The following is a 22,221-nucleotide window of genomic DNA, read 5'->3' on the forward strand; positions in this document are numbered from 1 at the left end:
TATATTAAATAGGAAAAACCAAACTATTAGAGATAATTTAATTACCTTACCCATGTAAAGAATTTTATATTTCCAAGTAATATAGTTACTTCATTTAAATAAAAGATTTTATAATTAGGGTAAAGTATACTTTTTGTTCTTGAAGTTTGACAAAAATTTTAAAAATATCCCCAAGTTTTATTTTGTTTTAATTTTGTCCCAAAAGTTTTCGATTCGCATCAAATATATCCCTGACGGCTAATTTTTCAAAAAATTTAAGACCGATTCAACAACAATTTCATAAGAACAACCCCTCAACACAAGCAGATCAAGCATAATTTTCATACATTATTATTATATTGGTCTTAAATTTTTTGAAAATTTAGCCGTCGATGGTATATTTGATGCAAATCGAAAACTTTTGGGACAAAATTAAAACAAAATAAAACTTAGGAGTATTTTTAAAATTTTTGTCAAACTTTAGGGAAAAAAAATATACTTTACCCTTATAATTAACAATAACTCAATTGAAACATTTGAATTTACATACATTTAAAATTCTATGAAATTTAAAAATACTTCATCCAATCTCAATCTTAGAAATCTGTGTTAAAAAAAAATAAATGAATATATATATATATAACTAGAAGACTCAACTTTTTCTATAACCTGAAAAAGTTAATAAAATGAAAAGTGAAAAAATAATCACTATTTAATTCAGATAATAAAATATACATATGATAAAGTTATAAATTCAATAATAATTAAATTTTTATTTTATCATTTATAATTTTTCTCATTTTAAGAAAATATTTTCTAAATAAAGAGTCTTGAAATTGTATATATTAAAATTTCCAAAAAAAAAAAGAGTCACCAAAAAAAATTTCCAAAAAAAAAAAAACTGAAAAGAAAACAACAACCAAGTACCAACTAAAGGATTTACAATTTTCCTTGTAAGGCATTCAATCACGTGATCTGAAATTTGACTTGATTGGATGATTTGTCTAGTGGTGGGTATGGCAAGCAGACGGCAACTTTATCCACCCCCCGTGACTGCTATGAGTTATGAGTTATGACTCACAAATGCAAACCCAACGAACAAAGCATTTCACCCTTTGAAATATAAGCCCAAACAAACGCACATGGAAAATGCCATCCCCCTACTACTAAGGCAGCTGCCCCTACCACACGCACCCACCACCATCACCATCAAAACCCGCGAAACTTCGAACCAGGTACGCGCACCACTCCCCTATTTCCCGCGTACCCTATCATATATAACGTAACAGTAACACGTTCACATTCACTTTCTTTTTTTCTCAAAACGGCTTCGTTTTAGGGTTCACGTGAAGAGCCTCACCAATATCAAACCTCGCCGCATTGTGCTTCTTCTCATCTTCGGTTTCAACTCTCCATGGAAGACGTTAGGGCAACCACTGCCTGGGTCGCCACCCACTCCTCCCACGTTCTCGTCGACTCTGCAGGTTCATTGCTAATCTCCTCCTTTTCTTTCACATGTTCCAGCTTAATGCATTGTCAGAGAATAACTATTTGTCGTTTTCACTTTTTCAGGGATTGAGAAAGTGGTGAACACCATTGATGACATTCCCAAGGTTGACTGGGATTTCGAAGGGATTCATTATTTTGACAACGGCCCACTCACCGTCCAGTACTTGTTTGTTTTGGACGCTCTCAATTTCTGCTTCTGGCCCGGTACCCTCTGTTACTTTCCTTTTTTGGCAATTTTGTCTTGCATTCAATTTCTTTTCTCTTTCTATATTTCCAGTATTTTTATTAGTGGTACAGAATCAGTAAGTTTATATTCCCTGCAGAACATGTTTTCCACTCATGGTAGGTATGAAAATTGATTGTGAATATGGAAGATATGGCAAATTTGGGCTTCAATCTCTGTGTTATTACTTTAGTGTTGGCCTTGGTTACAGCATTTTGGTGTTATCAAGAGTAATGTTATTTTTGAATCATTGATTTTTTACGAACACGCACTGCTCACAAACACTTGGGCCCATATATTTTATTTTCACTTGATTCTTCTCCTTTGGGTGTTGTTTGATGCCCATCGTAAAATTTTTTCCTTCTTTTCAATGGCAGTGGTCCATTTCATAGCGTAGCCACCTCCGTAAACTGACTCTGCTTCTTTTTAACATATACGGCACCCCACATATTATATTTGTATATCATTAATTAATTATATTGCAATTGTACACTTGTGTAGAATTATATGAACAAAAGTCCATAATAAACATGAATAATTTGTTGCAAGCTCTTATGGGACATGAGATGAGCGGAATCTTGAATTCTCCAGTTATTCATTGTTAAATGTGGATGAGAAACTGCCTTATATCATCATATCTTCTTTGTTTTTATTGAAAAAGAATTCTTTTAATAATTTATTTTATAGGTTTGGTTAACAAGTTACAAAAGGAAAGTTTTATTGAAAATACAAGGGTTTTTTTTTTCAATACATTTTAAATATAAATTGAATACTTTAAAAACTTTAAAAGTTACTATTCTTATCTGCATAACAAGTGCCCTTTTGTTAGCTAATTCCTTAATTTATTTATCTTTGTACTGCACTGCCATATATTCAGTGATAATATTCAACGGATTAGTATCCAGTTGGAAGTTGATACCCCAACTCTCAAACACATGTAGTAGTGAACCATGTTCTAAGATATCAGCATTTGAATTTTCCACCTGCTTTTAATTGTTATCTGTTTGTTATTTTCCATAGTTTGCTTCTCATCCCACTTATTAAACAGATAAGGATTTGAACTATGATGATTTGGCATCTGGGCTAAAGGCAGCTCTTCAAAATGATAAATCTGCATTTGATGCTGACCGCCTGAAGAAGTACACTGGTAAGCATTTTTGTGTAAATGGCAATTCTGTTAAGGACTTTATCTTTAGTTTAGCTCAAATTTTTATTATCAGTTGAAATTAAGGCCTGTTGAAATCCTAGATTTTGTCATGTCATGTGAAGAATTAAATTTCAGTTGTTGTCCATCTACAACAATTTTAAGCAAACTCACAGATGCTATGCTAATAATTGCCTTCGACCTACCAGTATTATATGAACAAAGACTTCAAAGTATTTTGTTCTTGTCTCCATTGCTGACGACCTGTAAGGGACATGCAACTGCTTTTCAGTTCTAGTATTTTGAAAAAATGAGATATGTGTCTGTGTTGAAGTCTAGCCTCATTGGTATTTGCTCACTTCCAGTTAGAAAATTGTTTCCCAAAAAAAGCAGTGACAAAATCACTTTGTAACGTTAGGTCCACAGCTACGTGAGCTTTTGAAGTGGCCTAGACCTCTTCCTTTGGAAGATGAACGTGTTCGGTTACTTCATGAGGTAATTTATTTTTGTTGTGTTTTCCCCCTCCATCAATCTATCGTATAAGCATGTCTTGAAGCTTAATAACCATTGTGTAAACCCTCGCATTGCTAGGTTGGAATTGAATTGGAAAGAAGTTTTGATGGAAAAGCATGTAATCTTGTGGACAGATGCGGAAAATCAGCTTTGAATCTTGTTGCTCTTGTTGCGCGCCATTTTCCTGGTACAATAAGCTTCTTTTCCCACGATAAGTTTCATGGTTCAAGTTCTCAAATATATAATTACTAATTTTTTTGGTTGAAGTTTCTATGGGTTGTGTTGAGTGTAAAAATTGCTTCTTTAACCCCAAATTTGAAATGTGCTAGGCTTTAGAGACCATTCAGTATACAAAGGCCGCCAGGTATTCTTGTATAAAAGAGCTCAGATATTTGCGGCAGATTTATGGGGTGCATTTAGGGGTCAAGGGTATGGTGAATTCAAAGACATCAGCTCTCTAACTATAATGGCAGACTATATCGTCCCGGCGGTGCTTCGGCAACTTGGTGTTCTAAAATATAGCCCAGCACTTGCCAGTACCATTGATTCTAATGGAGAAATAGGTCCGGGGACTGAGGAGGAAGTTGAACTCCGGGCTTGCTCTGTACATGCTGTGGAGAAAATGAGGGAGCTGATAAGTAAAAAGTTAGGAAGACAGGTGAGTTCTGCTTCTCCCATTCATAACCCATTTCAATTCATGTAATTTAACATTCACAATTGTTGTTCTTTTCTCCTTCAATTATGTTTCTGACTTAAATATTTGCTCATTTCTATTTCAGGTTCTCAGTGTGGAGCTGGACCTTTGGCTCTGGGCCTCTGGTGTTCAGTGCGCAACCCTGCAGCACCACCGAACACTCTCAATATATTATTGAGTACTTGATATATGGGTAACTAGTAATGAACAGTTCAGTTGTAAGACCAAAAACTGACTATGGTTTAGGGTAATGTCTTAAGAATATGTGAATATCTAAATTTTGGAACTAGCTTTTGTAACCTTTGAAGTGCTTGACAATCAATTTACTTGTGCTTTGTTTTATATAAATGACAGAGAAATATTTAATCAGGTGCCGTCTAAATTATGAACTGTTATTGTTTTGAATTTTAAAACTTTAAACAGGGTGGTTTTGAACAACAAGGAATGGCAATGTTAGTGCTTGCTAATTGATGTTTGATTTTTGGTAAATTTGGCTGTTCTTAGCATTGGTGTTCTTTGAAGATTCATCAGATGTCTTTGCTTTTTGTTGAATGTTGAATCAAATCATTGTTAAGCTTGCATAAACGACTTTGCTTATGGAATTGCTTTTTACTTTTTGAAATTGTAGGAATTGAGTAAAATATATGGCCGTCGCTTCACTTTTTTTGTCTTTTGGTCATTGCATTTTTTTTTGTACACTGGAGGCCCTAAGGCCAAGAGAAAAAAAAAAAAACTGACTAACGGGGAAAGGAAACCCCAGTACCCCACATCTACAGCAAATAAAATTAGAAAGGTTTTCTTGGGAGGATGAACCCAAGTAGCATGCTCCCTGATTTAGTTTAGCAGCAAGTTTGCAATGCCATTAGCTAATTAGCCTCTCTAAATATATGTCGTATGTGCACTTTCCACTTCCTGTTGAGAAGCTTTTCCATTCTTTTTAATTGGGCGGGTTAGTGTTGAGTGGTATTTTGGAAAATTCTTTATCAAATTTACAGCTGCTTAGGAGTTTTTTTCTAGCTCAATCCTTCTAAATTCCTTCTCCCATGCTATCGCCAGTCCCTCTCGTATTGTTGCAACTTCTGCTTCTATTACTTTTGCAAAGTTCAGACGTCTGGCATATCCATATACTCAGCCACTCTCAACATTTCTAAAAACTTTAGCATAGCTAGCTTGCTCAGGTTATCTCATGCAGTTGGGATTGTTCCCTCTATCCCATCTTGCAGTTCTGGAAGCCGTTAGGATAGCATTATGAGCCAATTGCCAAAGGAACACCTTCACCCTTTGTAATTCTTTCCAATCCCAAATCAATTTTCATAATCAATCTAAGTCATGGTCGCAATGGAAAAGAAATTGACAGGTATGTTTGATGGTAAACTCACCTTTAGGATTGAGTCACCAAAAGAGGATATCGCTGCCATCTTGAGGGAGGGGGAGTGCTTCATATTTTATTAATGACACTGTCAGGGAGGAGGGTATCCAACTCTCTAATTTTCCATTATCCTTCTTCGTTTACATAATCACTCACTGAACGATTTTCTTCCTTAAGAGTCGGGATTGGAGATACTAAATTAGCTAATAAGTTCTTCAGTTCCAGCCAAGCATCTCTCCAAAACTTTGTTGTCTCACAATTTTTCAATAGATAACCTACGTTGTCCTTGATGATGTGCCATTTGGCTACAATATTCTTCCACAATATAGAGTCACCACTGCTAGTCACTACATTTTGAATAGGATTGTGTCCTCTCCCATATTTTCTAATCATAATTTGAACACAAAGAGAATCGAATTTGGTAACAATTTGCCAGCCTCTCTTCAACAAAAAAGCTTTGTTGACTTGCTCTAGTTTTCTAATCCCCAGACCTCCTTTATCTTTTGGTTTAGTAATTTTCTCCCGACTAACAAGATGCATTTTTCTCGTTGAACAGTCACGCCCTCATATAATCGCTCTTTGAACTTTCTCCACCACTAGGCAAATGCTTTTTGGAATAATCTCATGTTGCATAGGATATAGTGCCATTGACCCAATAATAGAGTGAGCTAGAGTAATACGACTAGCCATAAATAGGCAGTTGGCTTTTCACTCCTTGAAGTTTTGTTTTAACTCGCTCAATAATGTAGTTGAAATGGCTCTTCCTCCTCCATGTATTATGGATAAAAGTTCCAAGATATCTTCTAATTTTTGGCGTTTTAGAGTATCCACTAATATTAATGATATTACTCCTCACCTCTTCAGGCACATTTTTTGAGAAAAATATGTTAGTTTTTTTCTGGTTTATTAGAGGAGCAGACTCCTTACAAAAAACATTCAAAACTGCTCCTTACAAAAATTATTCAAAACACTCTGCATTTTTCTCATGTAATTGGGAGATGCCTTAGAGAATAAAATGAGATCGTCCCCAAACATTAAATGAGACACTTGTGATCCGCTTCTGTCAACTCGCATTGGGAACCAATTCCCTTTGTCTACGGCTTCCTCAATCATGTGAGACAATTTATCCATGTAAATAACAAATATATATGGAGATAGGAGATCACCTTGTCTGATCCCTCTAGTGAGAGTGAATTTTACTGATTTACTATCGTTTCAAAGAGTTGAAAGTGTGGCAGAAGTGACACACCTCAATGATATTACAAAGGGCAGGGGAGATACCGAAATGGTTGATGAAATCATGAATAAATTTCAAGCTCAATCTGTTGTAAGCCTTCGTAAGATCAATTTTGATGGACATACAACTAAATTTACTTCTCATTCTTCTCATGGTATGAACCATTTCTTGTACAATGACAATATTATCGTGAATATTTCTCCCTGGAACAAAGCTGGATGGATATGGAGAGATGCGATCTTTGAAAAATGGTTTCAGCTTTTCCACCACAATTTTGGCCATCCCTTTGTAGATAACGTTACATAAAGAAATTAGCTTGAATTGGGCTGAAATTTTAGGGATGAGGACTAACATGGTTTTATTCAGGGGCTTAACAATTTCTGGGTTCCTCTATAAGGTAGTAATCACCTGCTCAATATGTTTGTAGATGCAATTCTAGTATTTTATTTATAGAAAGCTCATGGTAGACCATCTTCTTCTCGGGCCTCGAAGTAACCAATGTTAAAAAATGCTCTCCTAATATCTTCCTCGTCAGGAGTTTTAAGAGAAGCTTTCACAATATCAACACTAATGGGAGGAAAGGTTTTAGTACAAGAAGTGCTTGCTCTGTCATGATTTTCCTCCTGAAACAATGAGCTTTTTTCAATGGTGAAAGTATATTATGATCCTTTATAATCCAAGATTCTTTATAAATCTGGGCCATTGAATTTTTGAATCGATGACTAAAATTTAAAATTTTTATTAATAATATAATAATTATATTTATATTTAAATATTTTTACAAATAATTCTATTTCAAAATTTCATTTTTGTCCTTTTTCCCTTGGTTCTTTTATTTTTCTCTGCCATCCCCTTTCCTGTCACCGCTGAAAAGAGGAGTGCGACCGCCACAAGGAGCTGCCGCCGTTGTCATCTTCGCGGGCTGCCTTTTCGTGCGCCGTTTTTGCTGTCTTTCATCCGTGTCTTGCCGTCGTCGTCTGTGGAGTCTCCAGGCCGTCGCCGTTCGCCGTTTTCAGTGTCGCCACGAAGTCAAGAACGAGCGAAAGGCAGAGAGATCCATCATTGTCGATGCTGTTCAGTGGAGGAGGAAGAACCGCAACGAGGAAGGGGAGCAGGAGCCATCGCGGTGGTCGTCGTCACCGTGGTTGAATAGTAGTGGTTAGAGTCGTCGCTGATGGAGTCTGTCGAAGCTTCTATATGAGAAAATAATAATCGGTTCTAATATATGTTGATGGTGCAGTGGTAAATGTGATGATAGCAATGGTTGTTGTGAGAAGAAAATGTGAGAAGAGGAAGAAGATGAAGATATTTATGTAGTGGAAAAGTTTAGGAGTCATCAACTTTATTAAATTCTGGCCAATATAGAACTGGCAAAAGAAAAAATGAGTAACTCCACACCATTGGATGAAATCTCACACCATTAAAAATATTATTGATGACTACTTAATAGTTACAAATCACAAAAATTACTGGTCTTAGTACTCCTCTTATGTAATTTATTATTTTATTTTATAAATTTTTTTATTTAAACTACTAAAAGTCTAAATATACTTTTTCCACTAAGACACATCCCTGAAACAAATGATAGAAGTCATTGCATTACTTTTATACTGTTTCCTTTCTAGGTGGGTTGACATTTGACAGGAGTGATTTATTTCTGTTTTTGGTATGTCACTGTTGTTTTGGAAATGTGTTTTTTTGGTCGTGTTGTTTTAGAAATTTAATCGAAGATTGTTGTTTTACTTTTCTTTTTTGGGTCTTGGTTTTTTGGTTTATAGAGGGGCCAAAGGCCCATTCTTTTTTGGGTCTTTGCCCGAAGGCTACTGGCTCTATGGATCAGAGAGACCCAATCTACAAGTACAAGCACTAACATAACATAAATTCCATTAAGCCCATGCTTGCTTGCAAATATCCCTTCCCCTTCCGCCTACCTTATTGTGTATCATTAACTACCCAGCATCCAACATCAACCTCACCTCCCTTGGCAAATTAGAGGCCCATCCAGTGTCCAAAGCCCCTGTATTTTCCAATTTTGCAACGGTGTTAGATATTTTGGGTCTACATGTGGGCTTTGCTCCATTGTTTCGTTGGGTACGTGGGCTTGCATGTTCCGACGCAATCCTAGCCCAATTAGAATTTGACAGGATGAAAAAAATTTAAAAGAAGAATACCTACCGTTTTGAAACACATGGATAACTGGGTAATATGTTTCAAAATCGTGACAATTTGATAATTAGTTCTGAAAATAGTAGTAAATTGATTATAAAAGTCATTATTTTTAGAATGGGATGATTAAATTTGAAATGGATTTGAATTGGATAAATTATTGTGTTTGAAATTAATTATATAAAATAGAAACTAATTTGAATTAAAAGTTGATATACTGATTTGATTTATATTATTATCTATTTTTTACCATACAATTTTTTTTTTATCACCATCAACGATTGTAGTTGGCTAGGGACGATGGCATCGGCTCACGATTTGCCGATGCTTATAGCCAAGGTCAGTTAGGTTCTCGGCGCAATTAATCGGCGACACCTGACAACCTTTTTTTCTAAACCCTTATTTTTTTATATAAATACCTAAAATGTAAAAATAATTTTTTTTATATTTTTAACACATCAAATTAATTTTATTCCGAAAAAGAATTTTATTTTTGTCCACCGTCAGATTTAAAAAAAAATGTAGTTTCATTGAGTTCGTGTTTCTTCCTTTCTTTTGGTCTAGGTAGTTTGCAGAGGAGTGATTAATTCTTTTTCGTGAACGAATTTGTGCAATAAATTAAGTAAAATGAAATGTAGTTGTTCCTAGCTTGGGTTAATAAAAAAAGAGTGTTTGAAACCAGCAAAATTTATAATTTGTAATTATTAATTAATTATTATTAATATTTTTAATAGTATAATTTTTTTTTGAAATAAAAAGCTCAACATAATAAGGTGGAGCATCAACGTCTCAACAGAAAAGTATTAAACAGATAAAATAAACTAATTCCTAATCATCTTCGACAAAAACCGTCAACAACCCAAAATATCAAATATCACTCCACTCTTTATAACTTTTAATCGACCTGTTAACTACTCCTGCAATATTTAATTCTTGATTTCTGAAAATTGTGTCATTTCTTTTATTTAATAATACAAAATTATTTATTTTTTTATTGATTAAATACTGACTAAATTTTAATAAAAATACTGATTTCTTAGACTTAATAAAAATGTTTGATTTCTAAACTTTCTCCGAAAGAAAAAGGGAGGGGGTGGAATTGAAAATCTTGAATGTTCCTTCTTAAATCACAGAGACTACACACTACAGCACCATATATGTGAGAGAGAAGAAGAAAGATCAGAAAACTAGGAAAGAGAAAAAATAAAAAATAGTCTATAAGTATATATCCGAAGAAAATGATAATTAAGAAGTGAGAGATTATAAAGAGATGAGATGACCTTAGTTTATATGATGGGCAGATTGATCATGTCATCTAAAATCTGAAAACCTTAACCTCTTTTGCAAGTTGGGGAGGGACTCTTAATCTCTCAAGGGAAATTCCACTCTGCTTTGCCATGCTTTTTCTTTCACCTATATCACCAAGCACCGTACTGTGACTTGTGAGCATCTCCATGGTCTTCTAGTTTCACCATTTTAATACTACTTTGTATCCAGGGTTTTCATTAATGGTATCTATGCACCTTCATTTCCATAAATTCTGATAAGAGCCTTCTCTTTTTTTTTTTTTTTTATTATTATTAGAAAAAATTACACTCATTTTTTTAGAAATATTAAAATAATATTTTTTTCTTTTATTTGTAAAATGTATACTTTTTTCTTTTATAACTTTTAAAAAATCTCTTCTTTAATTCATTTTAAATTTTTTGTATGAACTAAGGTTAATTTTATTCTTTTTTAAAAAAAAAAACAATATTCTTTACAAAAAATATCTTTTAGCAAAATTTTTTTTTGTGATTAATTTTTTTTATCAAAATATCTTTTAACAAATTATTTTTTTATTGATTAAATTATATTTTTACAAAAACCTTTTTTAAAATTCTTTTAATGATTAAATTATTTTTTATAAGATAACAAATTATTTTTAATAATCAAATTATTTTTTTCAAAAACACAAATAACAATCACCCTTGCTTTTGAAGGTTATCCTTGGAGGATCTATACTTCTCCTTCTTCAGATGGCTTTCTTTTCAGATTTTTTTTAAATTTTTAAAAAAATATTTTAGTATAAATACAGTTTAATCAATAAAAAAATAATTTGTTAAAGAGTATTTCGGAAAACAAAATTTAATCACAAACAAATAAAATTTTTGTTAAAGAATATTTTTATAAAAAATAGTTTATTTAAAAGAAAAAGAATAAAATTATCGTTAGTTAACATAAAAAAAATAAAATAAATTAAAAATAAAATTTTTTAAAAATTATAAGAAAAAAAAATATATATTTTACAAATAAAAAGAATAAAAATATTATTTTAGTATTTCTTAAAAAAAAAGTAAAATTTCTATTATTATTATTATTATTATTATTATTATTATTATTATTTCTTGACAGCTATATAATGCCACAACCATTCTTTTTTTCCTCTTCTACTAGTAGTGGGTGGAGAAAGGTAGGGACCACCGGACCACTCTCCACTGCTAGAAAGTACTAAACTTTGGTACACTTTGGCTTTGATTTGTTTATTTTCTTAGTTTATTTATTAAAACTTTGGTTAGATTAATACATAGTGCGATTCCACTTACTTAACACACAAATATATCACTTTGTTTTGGTAATTTAAGGTAAAAATATGAGCCACTCATAAGGGAATAATGCTGTGTACTTTCATCTTGACCATCAAATTAACCCTGTATCTATTTTGAAATAATTTCCTATATCTGATTTTATTTTCCTTAATGATGCTATGCCATGATTAAACATAAGTTCTGTACATGAGATGCCGATTGATTTTGATAACCATGAAGGACAACCAACCAACCAAGCAAGTTATTTATTTACTTGCTTTACTTTATATTGGATGCATCATGGGGACCTTACCCTACCATCAATTTCATGATTTGTGGGTTGAAAATTGGACTCTAGCTAATCCAAAACGTATGCTGCTAGTACATTATACGGGACCCATATGTATCGGAATCTTTAGGATATTGCCTCAATTTTCACCTTGATTTGAAGCTTGCTTTGTTTGTTTGTATTATATCACGTCTCATTTCCCTTTAGCTGATGCATGATATCATCGTTACCCTGGGCGACTATTTTTAACCACATACTCATTTTCATATATTGTTTTCTTATACCCAATTCTTACTACGTTACTAATTTCTTTAGGATTTAGAACAATTAGGCATCTCTACATATATACTAACACTTGCTTAAACCACTTTATTTTGTCTCTTGTTTCTTTCTTCTTTCCCATTTCCCCCTTTTTCTCTTTATTCAATATTCATAGCACACATATTACACATCTATTTGATTGTCAATATGCTTTATTTAAACATTAGGTGTTATCATTAATGCTTATGATTAAATTAAAATGATCAGTTATATCGCCTCGTACTAATTAACGAGTGACCAGTCCATTATATTGCGAAATAAATTTTGATTAATGACCGCTCATATGAAGATGTCAAAATACATTATAAGAAAAACGTTGAATGTTATTAACTTATTAGATTTATTGTCGAATTTAGTATTGTAGAATAGTGGCGGCTTCACCAATGAATTCAATAATAAATTTATTAGATATAAATTTCACCGTTAGCTTTTCTTTTCTGATGATAATAAAAGGAGAAAAAAGGTAAAAAAATTGGCACTGCAGCTACCTTCGAATTTATAGGCGCATAAATTCGACGGTAATCTGGCGTTTTAGTCACATGTGAAGATTTACCAGCAGATTTTTTATCGATAAATCTGACTGTAATCGTGCCCTAAATTCAAACCATAAATAATCTTTCTCCTCATTTCGAATTGTGTCCTTTACCCTCTCGCCTTCCACTCTCTCTCTACACCATCTCATCTCTCCCTTCACATTCTCTCTGGCAGCCCCTCCGACGGCTCCTTTTTGTCGTCTGGTTCTCCCTGCTGTGCCGCCGCTGCTTCTGCCACTGTGTCGCTGAACCGCCGCTACACTGCTCCCTCCAGGTAACATCCCCTTTTTAACTCTCATTATTCAAATTCTATTATTTTTTGTATTGGTTAGATTAGAATATAGGATATTAGGTAGATTAGTTGTTGATTACATCCATTAGTTTGAAGTTGTGATTAATAATTTGTTAATTGTTGCTGATTTTTGTGATTAAAATGTACATATTGCTCATTTTTGTAAAAATGGCTCAAAGAGCTCTTAATAAAATTTTGGTGTAATTATTAAAATCAATATTTGCTTTTAAAATAGTACGTTTGTGGCTGTTTTTGAATTTTAGTGTATGATTGATTTTTCGTAGAGTTTGTTTTGATTTTGGAGGTTATTTCAAAATTTAGGGGATGTCATGTCAAAATTTTTTGCAAATAATATAATTATGGGAGAATTTGTGTCAATTGAACGGCTCTTTGTAAATAATATGATTGTACACATGATTTGTGTTATATTTGTTGTTTTATGTGATTTAAAGTATCTAAAAATTTCATCTTTGCTATTACATTGTATTCATGATTAGTGTTTAGTTATATGTTCTTTACAGACATGACGAAAGGCAGAAGTGTCACGGATCGATCTCATGGTCATGGTAGAGGGAGGGGTTCTACTGGTACCCCTGGGACTTCTCAGTCGTCCCTCTCTACTACTCTGACTACCCCTATGATATCACAGGCAATGGGTGTACAGGATCAGCCGTTCATCATGGTCCATAACCCCAACTACATGGTTTCTACTGCTGCACCACCCCTGCAATCAGAAAGTCGTCTGTCTGCTTTATCAGAGGGATTCCTCCACCACCTCCATTTGCTGAGTAGCGCACTATCTCGACGCCGCCGCCTCTAGTGACAAACACTCCAGTGCCAAAATTTTCTCATGGATCCCAACTAGATGCCCCTCCATCACCTCCCATCGTACGGATGACAATTTGGTTTGATGGGACTTCGGTATGAGTACTATTTTAAATCTTTTATATGTAAACCATTTTAGTTAGTCAGTTTAATTTAGTTACATGCAGTTTTTTTATTTTAGTGCATTTAGATTGTTAAGGTAGGTTCGATTTAGTTAGTAGATTTGAACTGCTTATTATGTTTGATAATTCTTGATTGTTGATGGATGTTGTTGCTTAAGTCATATAATGCCATATAGATGAAACTACTAATCTTAATTAATTGATAATTCTTAATTATTGATAGATCTTACTACTTGATTCTTGTTTATTGATTGTTGATAGATGTTGCTGTTTACGTGAATTTGTGATGGATGTAGTTTTTGGCGCATTGTAAAAAAAAATTGAAGTTTGTAGAAAATTTTGAATAACTTTTCAGTAAACTACTAATCTTAAGTTTTCCATTTATAGGTTTGCGCCAAATAATAATGCATGTACACAGGAGTGTGCTAATATCATTAAGCTAATGTACGACCACCCATGACCGAACTACAAGAAGATCCCAACTGAGATCAGAGAGTGATAATTTCAGAAGTGGGCGGTAAGAACTCAACATATTCAAACCTTAGTGTTAATTTATATCTTCTATTTTATTTAGTATGTATTTAATTTCGATTAACTCACGCTAAATATTCTTTTTGCAGGAGAAATTTATATGAGACAAGACTCATGATATCATGATCAAGAATATCTTTGACCATCGGATGGCTAGGCAGCTTTAGCATATGTTAGAGGATGTACGTGAGAACCGCAACTACCTCATCATTTGGCTCCGTCCGGACATTAAGCAGTTACTGTATGTCCATTGGGAGACTGATAAAGGGTTCAAGTATCGTCGTCTCACCAACAGAGCTAACAGGGCATCTGTCAAGTCATCAAAGTATACTGGTGGATCAACGACTTTCATGAAGACTAAGGCCAGGCTGATAAGTAAGTTGTTTCATTTTATTATTAAGTTCGTTTAGTCTTAATAATATAATGTTATTATTATTTGACTTAACATATGGTTTCAAAATGTGTAGTCTAAGTCATTGAAGCCTTCACCAACAGGCTCAGCAGCTGCGGGAGTCTGAGGAGAGGTATCAGACGATTCTCTCACGCATGACAAATAAAGATGACCTAAGGTTGGAGTAGAGGCGGAAGCTGGAGCTGCTTTCGTGGATGGAGTAACACGTGGTGCCGTACGAAGATCAGATGCACGCTTGTGGCAGCGGTATTGATGGAGGGGCACAAACATCACCGCCTAGGCCGCTCAGCGGCAAGACTTGCGAGACAACGACAACGACTTTCAATAACTAAGATTTTTTTATACACTATTTAATTGTATCATATACTCTATTATTTGACTTTTCATTTTATTTATACATTTGATAATTATATTTAGCTTCTATTATTTTGAATTTGAGTACTAATTGTAAAAAAAATAAATTTAAATAAAAAATAGAATTTGACCACTAATTTGATAAAAAAAAATATTTATAAAAAATTGAACTTACAAATTAAATACGTTGCGTTTTACATCTATACACCATATCTAAAAATAAAAATATAAAATATGAAACTACAACTTATTGCAAGCATAGGGAACTTGGATGTAACGAAGGCAATAAATTTACAAGCGGAGTCCTAAGTACTTGTGATGAACCTATTTTCTATGAAAACAGAAATTAACGGTGGAGTTCAGCAGAAACTAACTTTAGAACTTTCTTTTTGGTTTGGAAATACTTGTTATCTTTTAAAGAATAATAAAAGATTGATATTAAAAATCAGTAATAAAAATTAATGATAAGACTAATTTTGAGGGTTGGGATGTTAGTTATGTTCTAACGAGAAATATGTAGCATGGAGTAGCAAATTAAGTCAAAAACAGTAATGGGGTCCATGGAGTAGCATTCAGTCGGGATCACTTCTTATTTTCATATTATTTTTTATTCGTTTTTCCATGGGAAATGATATTTTAGCTAACTCAGTACTTAACTATATATGACGAGGTCACATCTCATTAAACAAAGATGCATATTGGTAATATAGAGACATACATATGATGTATAATAAGACCGAGATTATAATTTAATACTACTACTAAATTCGGTCATGCTATTCTGTTTTGGAAAAAGTATAGATTGCAGTATTTTTTTTTAAAATAATTTATTATTAGAAGTAATAAATAAATTAGTAAGTTTTGAGCTATTATTTTCTATAATCTTATAAAAATATATATTAACCTGATTGGTACATTATTTTTTTAAACCATTAATATAAAGTATAACATAGGAAAAATTAAAATTTATTTAAAATTAATAAAGAGTACAATTTTTTTATTTAATAAAAAACTTTAAAAATAAGTCATTAAATACTAATAATAGGTACATGAGATAGGGAGCAACGAATTGTTTGAGTTGCGATTGATGATTTGTGAATGACTTAGAAAAAGGGAATTGAGTTTATGTCATCTTTTTCGATTTTTTTTTTGGTTTTTGTTTTTTTATTGAAATAAAAATTTAGTTGTCGATACATTTGTTAAGTTGAGATTTAGGAGAGAATTTTATTTTGTTTTTTCATAATGCATTCATGAACAGTACAACTTTTTATTCACTACAATATTTTAGGTCTATAGCCACTTTTTTTTGTCACGGTTTTTAAAAAAAAGTGGCCTAAAAAATCTATGGCCACGATTTACGGGAGTGATCTAAAAGAGTCTATGGTCACAGTTTTTTTGGGTGACAAAAAAGGATCTATGGTCATAATTTTTTAAAAAAAGATGACCTAAAAGGGAGTCTATGATCATGATTTTTTAGGGTGACTTAAAGGGGTCTATGGTCACGGTTTCGGGAGGTGACCTTAATGGTCTATGGTCACGATTTTTCAAAAAAGAGTAACCTAAAAGGGTCTATGATCACGGTTTTGGGGGTGACCTAAAGGGGTCTATGGTCACGGTTTTAGGAATGACCTAAAATGGTCTATGATCACGGTTTTTCACCGTGACCAAAAGACATCTATGGTCACAGTTTTGAAGAGTGACCTAAAAGGGTCTACGGTCATGGTTTTACGAAAGGGTGACCTAAAAGGGTGACCTAAAAGGATCTATGATCACAGTTTTGGAGAGTGACCTAAAGGTATCTATGGTCACGGTTTAGGGGGTGATTTAAAGTGGTCTATGGTCATATTTTTTCGAAAAAAAGTGACTGTAGAGTACCTATGGTCACGGTTTTGGGGGTGACCATAGAGTACAGTTTTTCAAAACCTGGTGCGGAATTTGAATACCACAAACTAACCGGCAAGTGCACCGCATCGTACCAAGTAATACCTCAGGTGAGTGAGGGTCGATCCCACAAGGATTAATGGATCAAGAAACAATAGTCAACATAGCAAATAACATAAAAACAGATAATTAAATAAAAACAAACTAAAATTGGTTAAGAAAATAATATGATAAAAATAGTTAAGGTGTCAGAGATATTTAAATTTTCAGATTAATATTCAATGTTAACTACCTTGACCATGCAAAGATTATGTTCATGGCAAACCTTAAGTGATTAAACCATAATTCCTTAGTAATTTAATCTCCTCTAACTCAATCAACCGCCAATTCCTTTGTCACTTGATTGAATTAGAAGATTAACTTTAATTCTAGTTTATGAGCCACATAAACCCTAGATACCCAAAAATAAGACGATTATATATCACTGCGTTAAATCCAGATAAATAGAGAGTTGTGAGGAATTGATTTCAAGATGTAATTCTAATGATATAATTTTCCAAGATTCAAATAGAATTCAAGTTGAATTAGAGTTATTTTCCAATAATCACTAATTCTTAGGATGAAGAACGAAACTAATTCTTAAATAATAATCAAAACATTAATCAAGAGTATAAGAACAAATAATTATTAATCCATCAAAGTAAATAGAGCTCCTAACCTTAACAATGGAGGCTTAATTCCACATGGAGAAAATAAACCCTAGTAGAGAAAAGTATGAAAGTATGGAATGAAAATTAGGAGTTGAGGAGAGGAAGAAGTTTTCCAGAGAGCTGATTCTTTTTTCTTTTATATCTAACCTAATTAATGTAAAATATCTTTTCTAAAATTAAATAATATCTTTTTCTATTTTTAATAAAAATGAAAGAAAATTATATAAACAAATAATAAGAAATAATACGTGCTCTTCTCTTCAACGTGGGGACCACTATGCTTTTCATCATTGTTGGCGCCAAACTTGGAGCCAACGTCTACGCAAAGCATTCTTCATTGGTTTCTTTCATTGTGGTGCCAAACTTGGAAACACCAAGGCAACAAGCAAGGAAGGCGTTGTGATGATCATGGCGCCAAACTTGGGAATTCCCAAATTTGGCGCCACCAAGGCAGTAATTTCATAAGAAAAGTATAAACTATTATATATTGTTTAAAAGATCTAGAAGTTGGCTTTCCAATGTCACTGAAATCGCGTTAATTGGACCTTTGTAGCTCTAGTTATGCTCATTGGAGTGTGAATAGGTCAGGGTTGACAGCATTCACAAATTTTCTTTGCACTTGTCTTTAATTCTTGGTTCCTCCTTGTTCTTTTGCTTCTTTTTTTCTAACAATTCCCTACAACTATCATGAAACCAAAAAGATCAAAACAATATCCAATTTAAACACCAAAACTCTCCATAATTAAGCATTATGCATTTATTTTATATATGAAAAAGTATAGAAAAACACAACATGATGCGCACGCATCACAACACCAAACTTAAACTTTGTTTGTCCTCAAGCAAACAAAGAATCATGCAATATAAATTGACAATCCAAGGTGAGAAGAGTAGCAATTTTAATATTCATGGTTGGATAGTTTACTATTCATGCAACACTCACAAAAGAATTTTAAATGATTGATGATTTTATCTTACTCACTTTATGAAATCTTTTTTTATACTCCTTCCTTGAAACAAGCTTTTCATTCGTTTCTTTTTCTAACTTCTTGGGTGCTTTTCACCATTTGTTTTTATAGCTTCGACTCTAAATACTTTGTTTTCAAGTATTACCACCTGATACATAAGCACCACAAGTATATAACTAGAGAACTTTTTAAGCTTTGTTTTTGTTTCTTTTCTTTACTCTCTAATAATTGATGCTAAGAGCCTTAAGCTTTGAGGGAGTGCTTTGTACTTGAGCCTAGCCTTGACTCTAAGTATTTTGTTTTCAAGCTTTTTACTTGATACATAACACCACAAGTACTTTACTAGTGAGTTGTCATTAATACTCAAAGCCTTCAGCTTTCTCATTCCCCTTTCTTTACTTGATCTTTTATGGACAAGCTTCTTTAAGGTTTTCAAAATTTCAAAGATTTTATAAAGTGTTCTAGATAAAAATTTCAATCAAACAAAATTCAAATGTGTTTGAGCAAAAATAGTCATGCTAGCCTTCTAATACTCATATGCTCATGCTGGTTTCTTCTTTAATTACCCTGTTTGTTGATGATCATGATGCTTAATTGCTTTGACTCACAAATTTCTCACAAATTTCAAGATGATAGTTATGATGTAAAGGTAATATGTTACAATTCAAAACTAGACTATGCTTATCTAAAAGGAAGAACACACATGCATATAATCAAAAGGAAAGGAAACAACCTTAGTTCTCTCTGCCTTTCTCTTTATCATCTTCTTCTTTATCCCCTTTTAAGCTATGTAGAGCATAGCCTCCAACACCAAACTTAGAATGGTTGCTTGTCCTCAAGCAACAAAGAAAAATAGTGGTGATAGAAATCAGAATAATCATGATGTCTAGTGGATATAAAGAAGCAAGGCGGAAGCTCATTCAAATCAAACAAGCAAAATTAAAAATAAAATGAAAGGCAAAACAAAATGAATAAAAATAAACATGTTGCTAATGTATTGGCATGGAGGGCGTGGATCTTGCATGGGTGAAGTGTGGCAACACCAAACTTGGTGTGAGAACACCAAACTTAGTGTGACACTATCAATGAAAGTCTGGGCCAAGTACCCAGTAAAATGCAAGTATCATGTTCCTGTAACAACACCAAACTTGATCCATAAAATACATATGCAACATGAAGCAAAGCAAAAAGATAAATAAAAAGAGATTACCTAACGTTAGGTTGTCTCCCAACAAGCACTTCTTTAACGTCACTAGCTTGATGTTGCTTCTTGAATTTCTTCCTCTTCTTCCAGTTGGTTAAGAGAATGACTTCAGTGGACATGAGGAGAAAAATGATACCCACCAAAAAGCAACTCTCATACAACTCTCTAATTCACTAGGTCCAAGAAAAGCATATTCAAGTGTTGGGGGAGAAGACTTCAATTCAAATATGGGCAGGGAATTTAGATTTTTCTTCTCAGGAGCTTGCATGCATAGAATTGAAGGGACTTGTATGGCTTTCTTCTTAATTATTGGAATGTGCAAGCATGGAGTGTGCATGGCTTCCTCCTTTGTTTGCGCATCTTCTTCTTCTTTTATGTGAGAGGGTGAAGAGTTCTGTAATTCACTGGAATATAAATTCTTTTGATTGATTTTCTCACTTTCTTCCATAGGATCTTGCATTGTATCTCTTGGGAAGGAATTTGCTTGTATCTTGTCCAGGTGCTTGATAATCAACTCCGCGTGGTTCTCTATATTTTTGACACTCATCCTCATATCATGTATACATTTTTTCATGAGAAGCTCAAGAGCTGGTAGTTTTTGATATGAATAAGGAGATTGTGGCTCTTGATATGAGTAAAAAGAGGAGGATGGTTCTTGGTATGAATATGAAGATGGTGGTTCTTGATAGATGGAACATGGAGCATTGAAGTTTCTTTGGTCTTGACTTTTTCAACCAAAATTCGGGTAATTCCTCCATCTACAATAATATGAATCACTCCTTGGGTGTGAGTAGTAACCCATATGATCTGTCTCCATTATTTTCCTTAGCACAAGACACCAAACAGAATTAAACGCACCATGTGGCAAATAGAGAAGCTAAGAAGAAAGAACAAAAAGAAATATTAAATGTTTTTTAATTTATTATTATTATTATTATTATTTTTAAAATTTTTATTATTAATATTTTTAATATAAAAATAAATTTCGAAAAATAAAAAAAATATAATGTAAAAATCAAATAAGAAAATTAAACAAAGAAAAAGTCTAATCTAGATAATCAATCAACTGGTAGTTGTTAATCACAATTAATCTCCGGCAACGACGCCAAAAATTTGGTACCGAATTTGAATGCCACAAACTAGCCGGCAAGTGCACTGGGTCGTACCAAGTAATACCTCAGGTGAGTGAGGATCAATCCCACGAGGATTAATGGATCAAGCAACAATAGTCAATTGATTATTCTAGTCAGACAATCAAAATTTAGGGTTTTCATAACAAATAACATAAAAACAGATAATTAAATAAAAACAAACTAAAATTGGTTAAGAAAATAATATGATAAAAATAGTTAAGGTGTCAGAGATATTTAAATTTCCGGATTAATATTCAATGTTAACTACCTTGATCATGCAAAGATTATGTTCATGGCAAACCTTAAGTGATTAAACCCTAATTCCTTAATAATTTAATCTCCTCTAACTCAATCAACCGCCAATTCCTTGGTCACTTCGTTGAATGAGAAGATTAAGTTCAATTCTAGTTTGTGAGCCACACAAACCCTAGATACCCAAAAATAAGACGATTATATGTCACGTATCGCGTTAAATCCAGATAAATAGAGAGTTGTGAGGAATTGATTTCAAGATATAATTCTAATGATGATATAACTTTTCCAAGATTCAAATAGAATTCAAGTTGAATTAGAGTTATTTCCCAATAATCACTAATTCTTAGGATGAAGAACGAAACCAATTCTTAAACAATAATCAAAACATTAATCAAAAGTAGAAAAATAAATAATTATTAATCCATCAAAGTAAATAGAGCTCCTAACCTGAATAATGGAAGCTTAGTTCTACATGGAGAAAATAAACTCTAGTAGAGAAAAGTATGAAAGTGTGGAATGAAAATTAGGAGTTGAGGAGAGGAAGAAGTTTTCCGGAGGGCTAATTCTTCCTTTTATATCTAACCTAATTAATGTAAAATATCTTTTCTAAAACTAAATAATTTCTTTTTCTATTTTTAATTAAAATAAAAGAAAATTACATAAACAAATAATAAGAAACAATTCGTGCTCTTCTCTTCAACGTGGGGACCATTATGCTTTTTATCATTGTTGGCGCCGAACTTGGAGTTTCTCAAGTTTGGCGCCAACCCGACGCAAAGCATTCTTCATTGGTTTCTTTTATTGTGGCACAAAACTTGGAAAATGCAAAGCTTGGCGCCACCAAGGCAGCAAGCAAGGAAGGCGTTGTGATGATCATGGCGCCAAACTTGGGATGTTTGGCGCCACCAAGGCAGTAATTCCATAAGAAAAGTATAGACTATTATATATCGTTAGAAATCTCTGAAAGTTGGCTTTCCAATACCTCTAAAA

The 22,221-nt window shown here is 33.1% G+C and overlaps 1 protein-coding gene across 1 annotated transcript; it reads left to right on the forward strand.

Moving 5' to 3' along the window:
- Nucleotides 1-939: 939 nt before the first annotated feature.
- LOC112748364 (uncharacterized) lies at nt 940-4,431 on the forward strand. Its single transcript, XM_025796593.3, has 8 exons — nt 940-1,214; nt 1,319-1,463; nt 1,552-1,692; nt 2,760-2,858; nt 3,274-3,350; nt 3,447-3,555; nt 3,698-4,026; nt 4,148-4,431. The coding sequence occupies exons 1-8, from the start codon at nt 1,122-1,124 to the stop codon at nt 4,238-4,240; spliced, it is 1,086 nt and encodes a 361-aa protein (XP_025652378.1). The 5' UTR covers nt 940-1,121; the 3' UTR covers nt 4,241-4,431.
- The last annotated feature ends 17,790 nt before the right edge of the window (nt 4,432-22,221 follow it).

The sequence above is a fragment of the Arachis hypogaea genome, chromosome 15 (assembly GCF_003086295.3).
Source record: "Arachis hypogaea cultivar Tifrunner chromosome 15, arahy.Tifrunner.gnm2.J5K5, whole genome shotgun sequence".
Lineage (NCBI taxonomy): Eukaryota > Viridiplantae > Streptophyta > Magnoliopsida > Fabales > Fabaceae > Arachis > Arachis hypogaea.

Bases quoted from the DNA above. Each gene is read 5' to 3' on its own strand.
- LOC112748364 (XM_025796593.3), top strand. From the start codon at position 1,122: ATGGAAAATGCCATCCCCCTACTACTAAGGCAGCTGCCCCTACCACAC. The intron at 3,556-3,697 runs GTACAATAAGCT...GAAATGTGCTAG, and splicing joins TGTTGCGCGCCATTTTCCTG to GCTTTAGAGACCATTCAGTA. The intron at 4,027-4,147 runs GTGAGTTCTGCT...TTTCTATTTCAG, and splicing joins GTAAAAAGTTAGGAAGACAG to GTTCTCAGTGTGGAGCTGGA.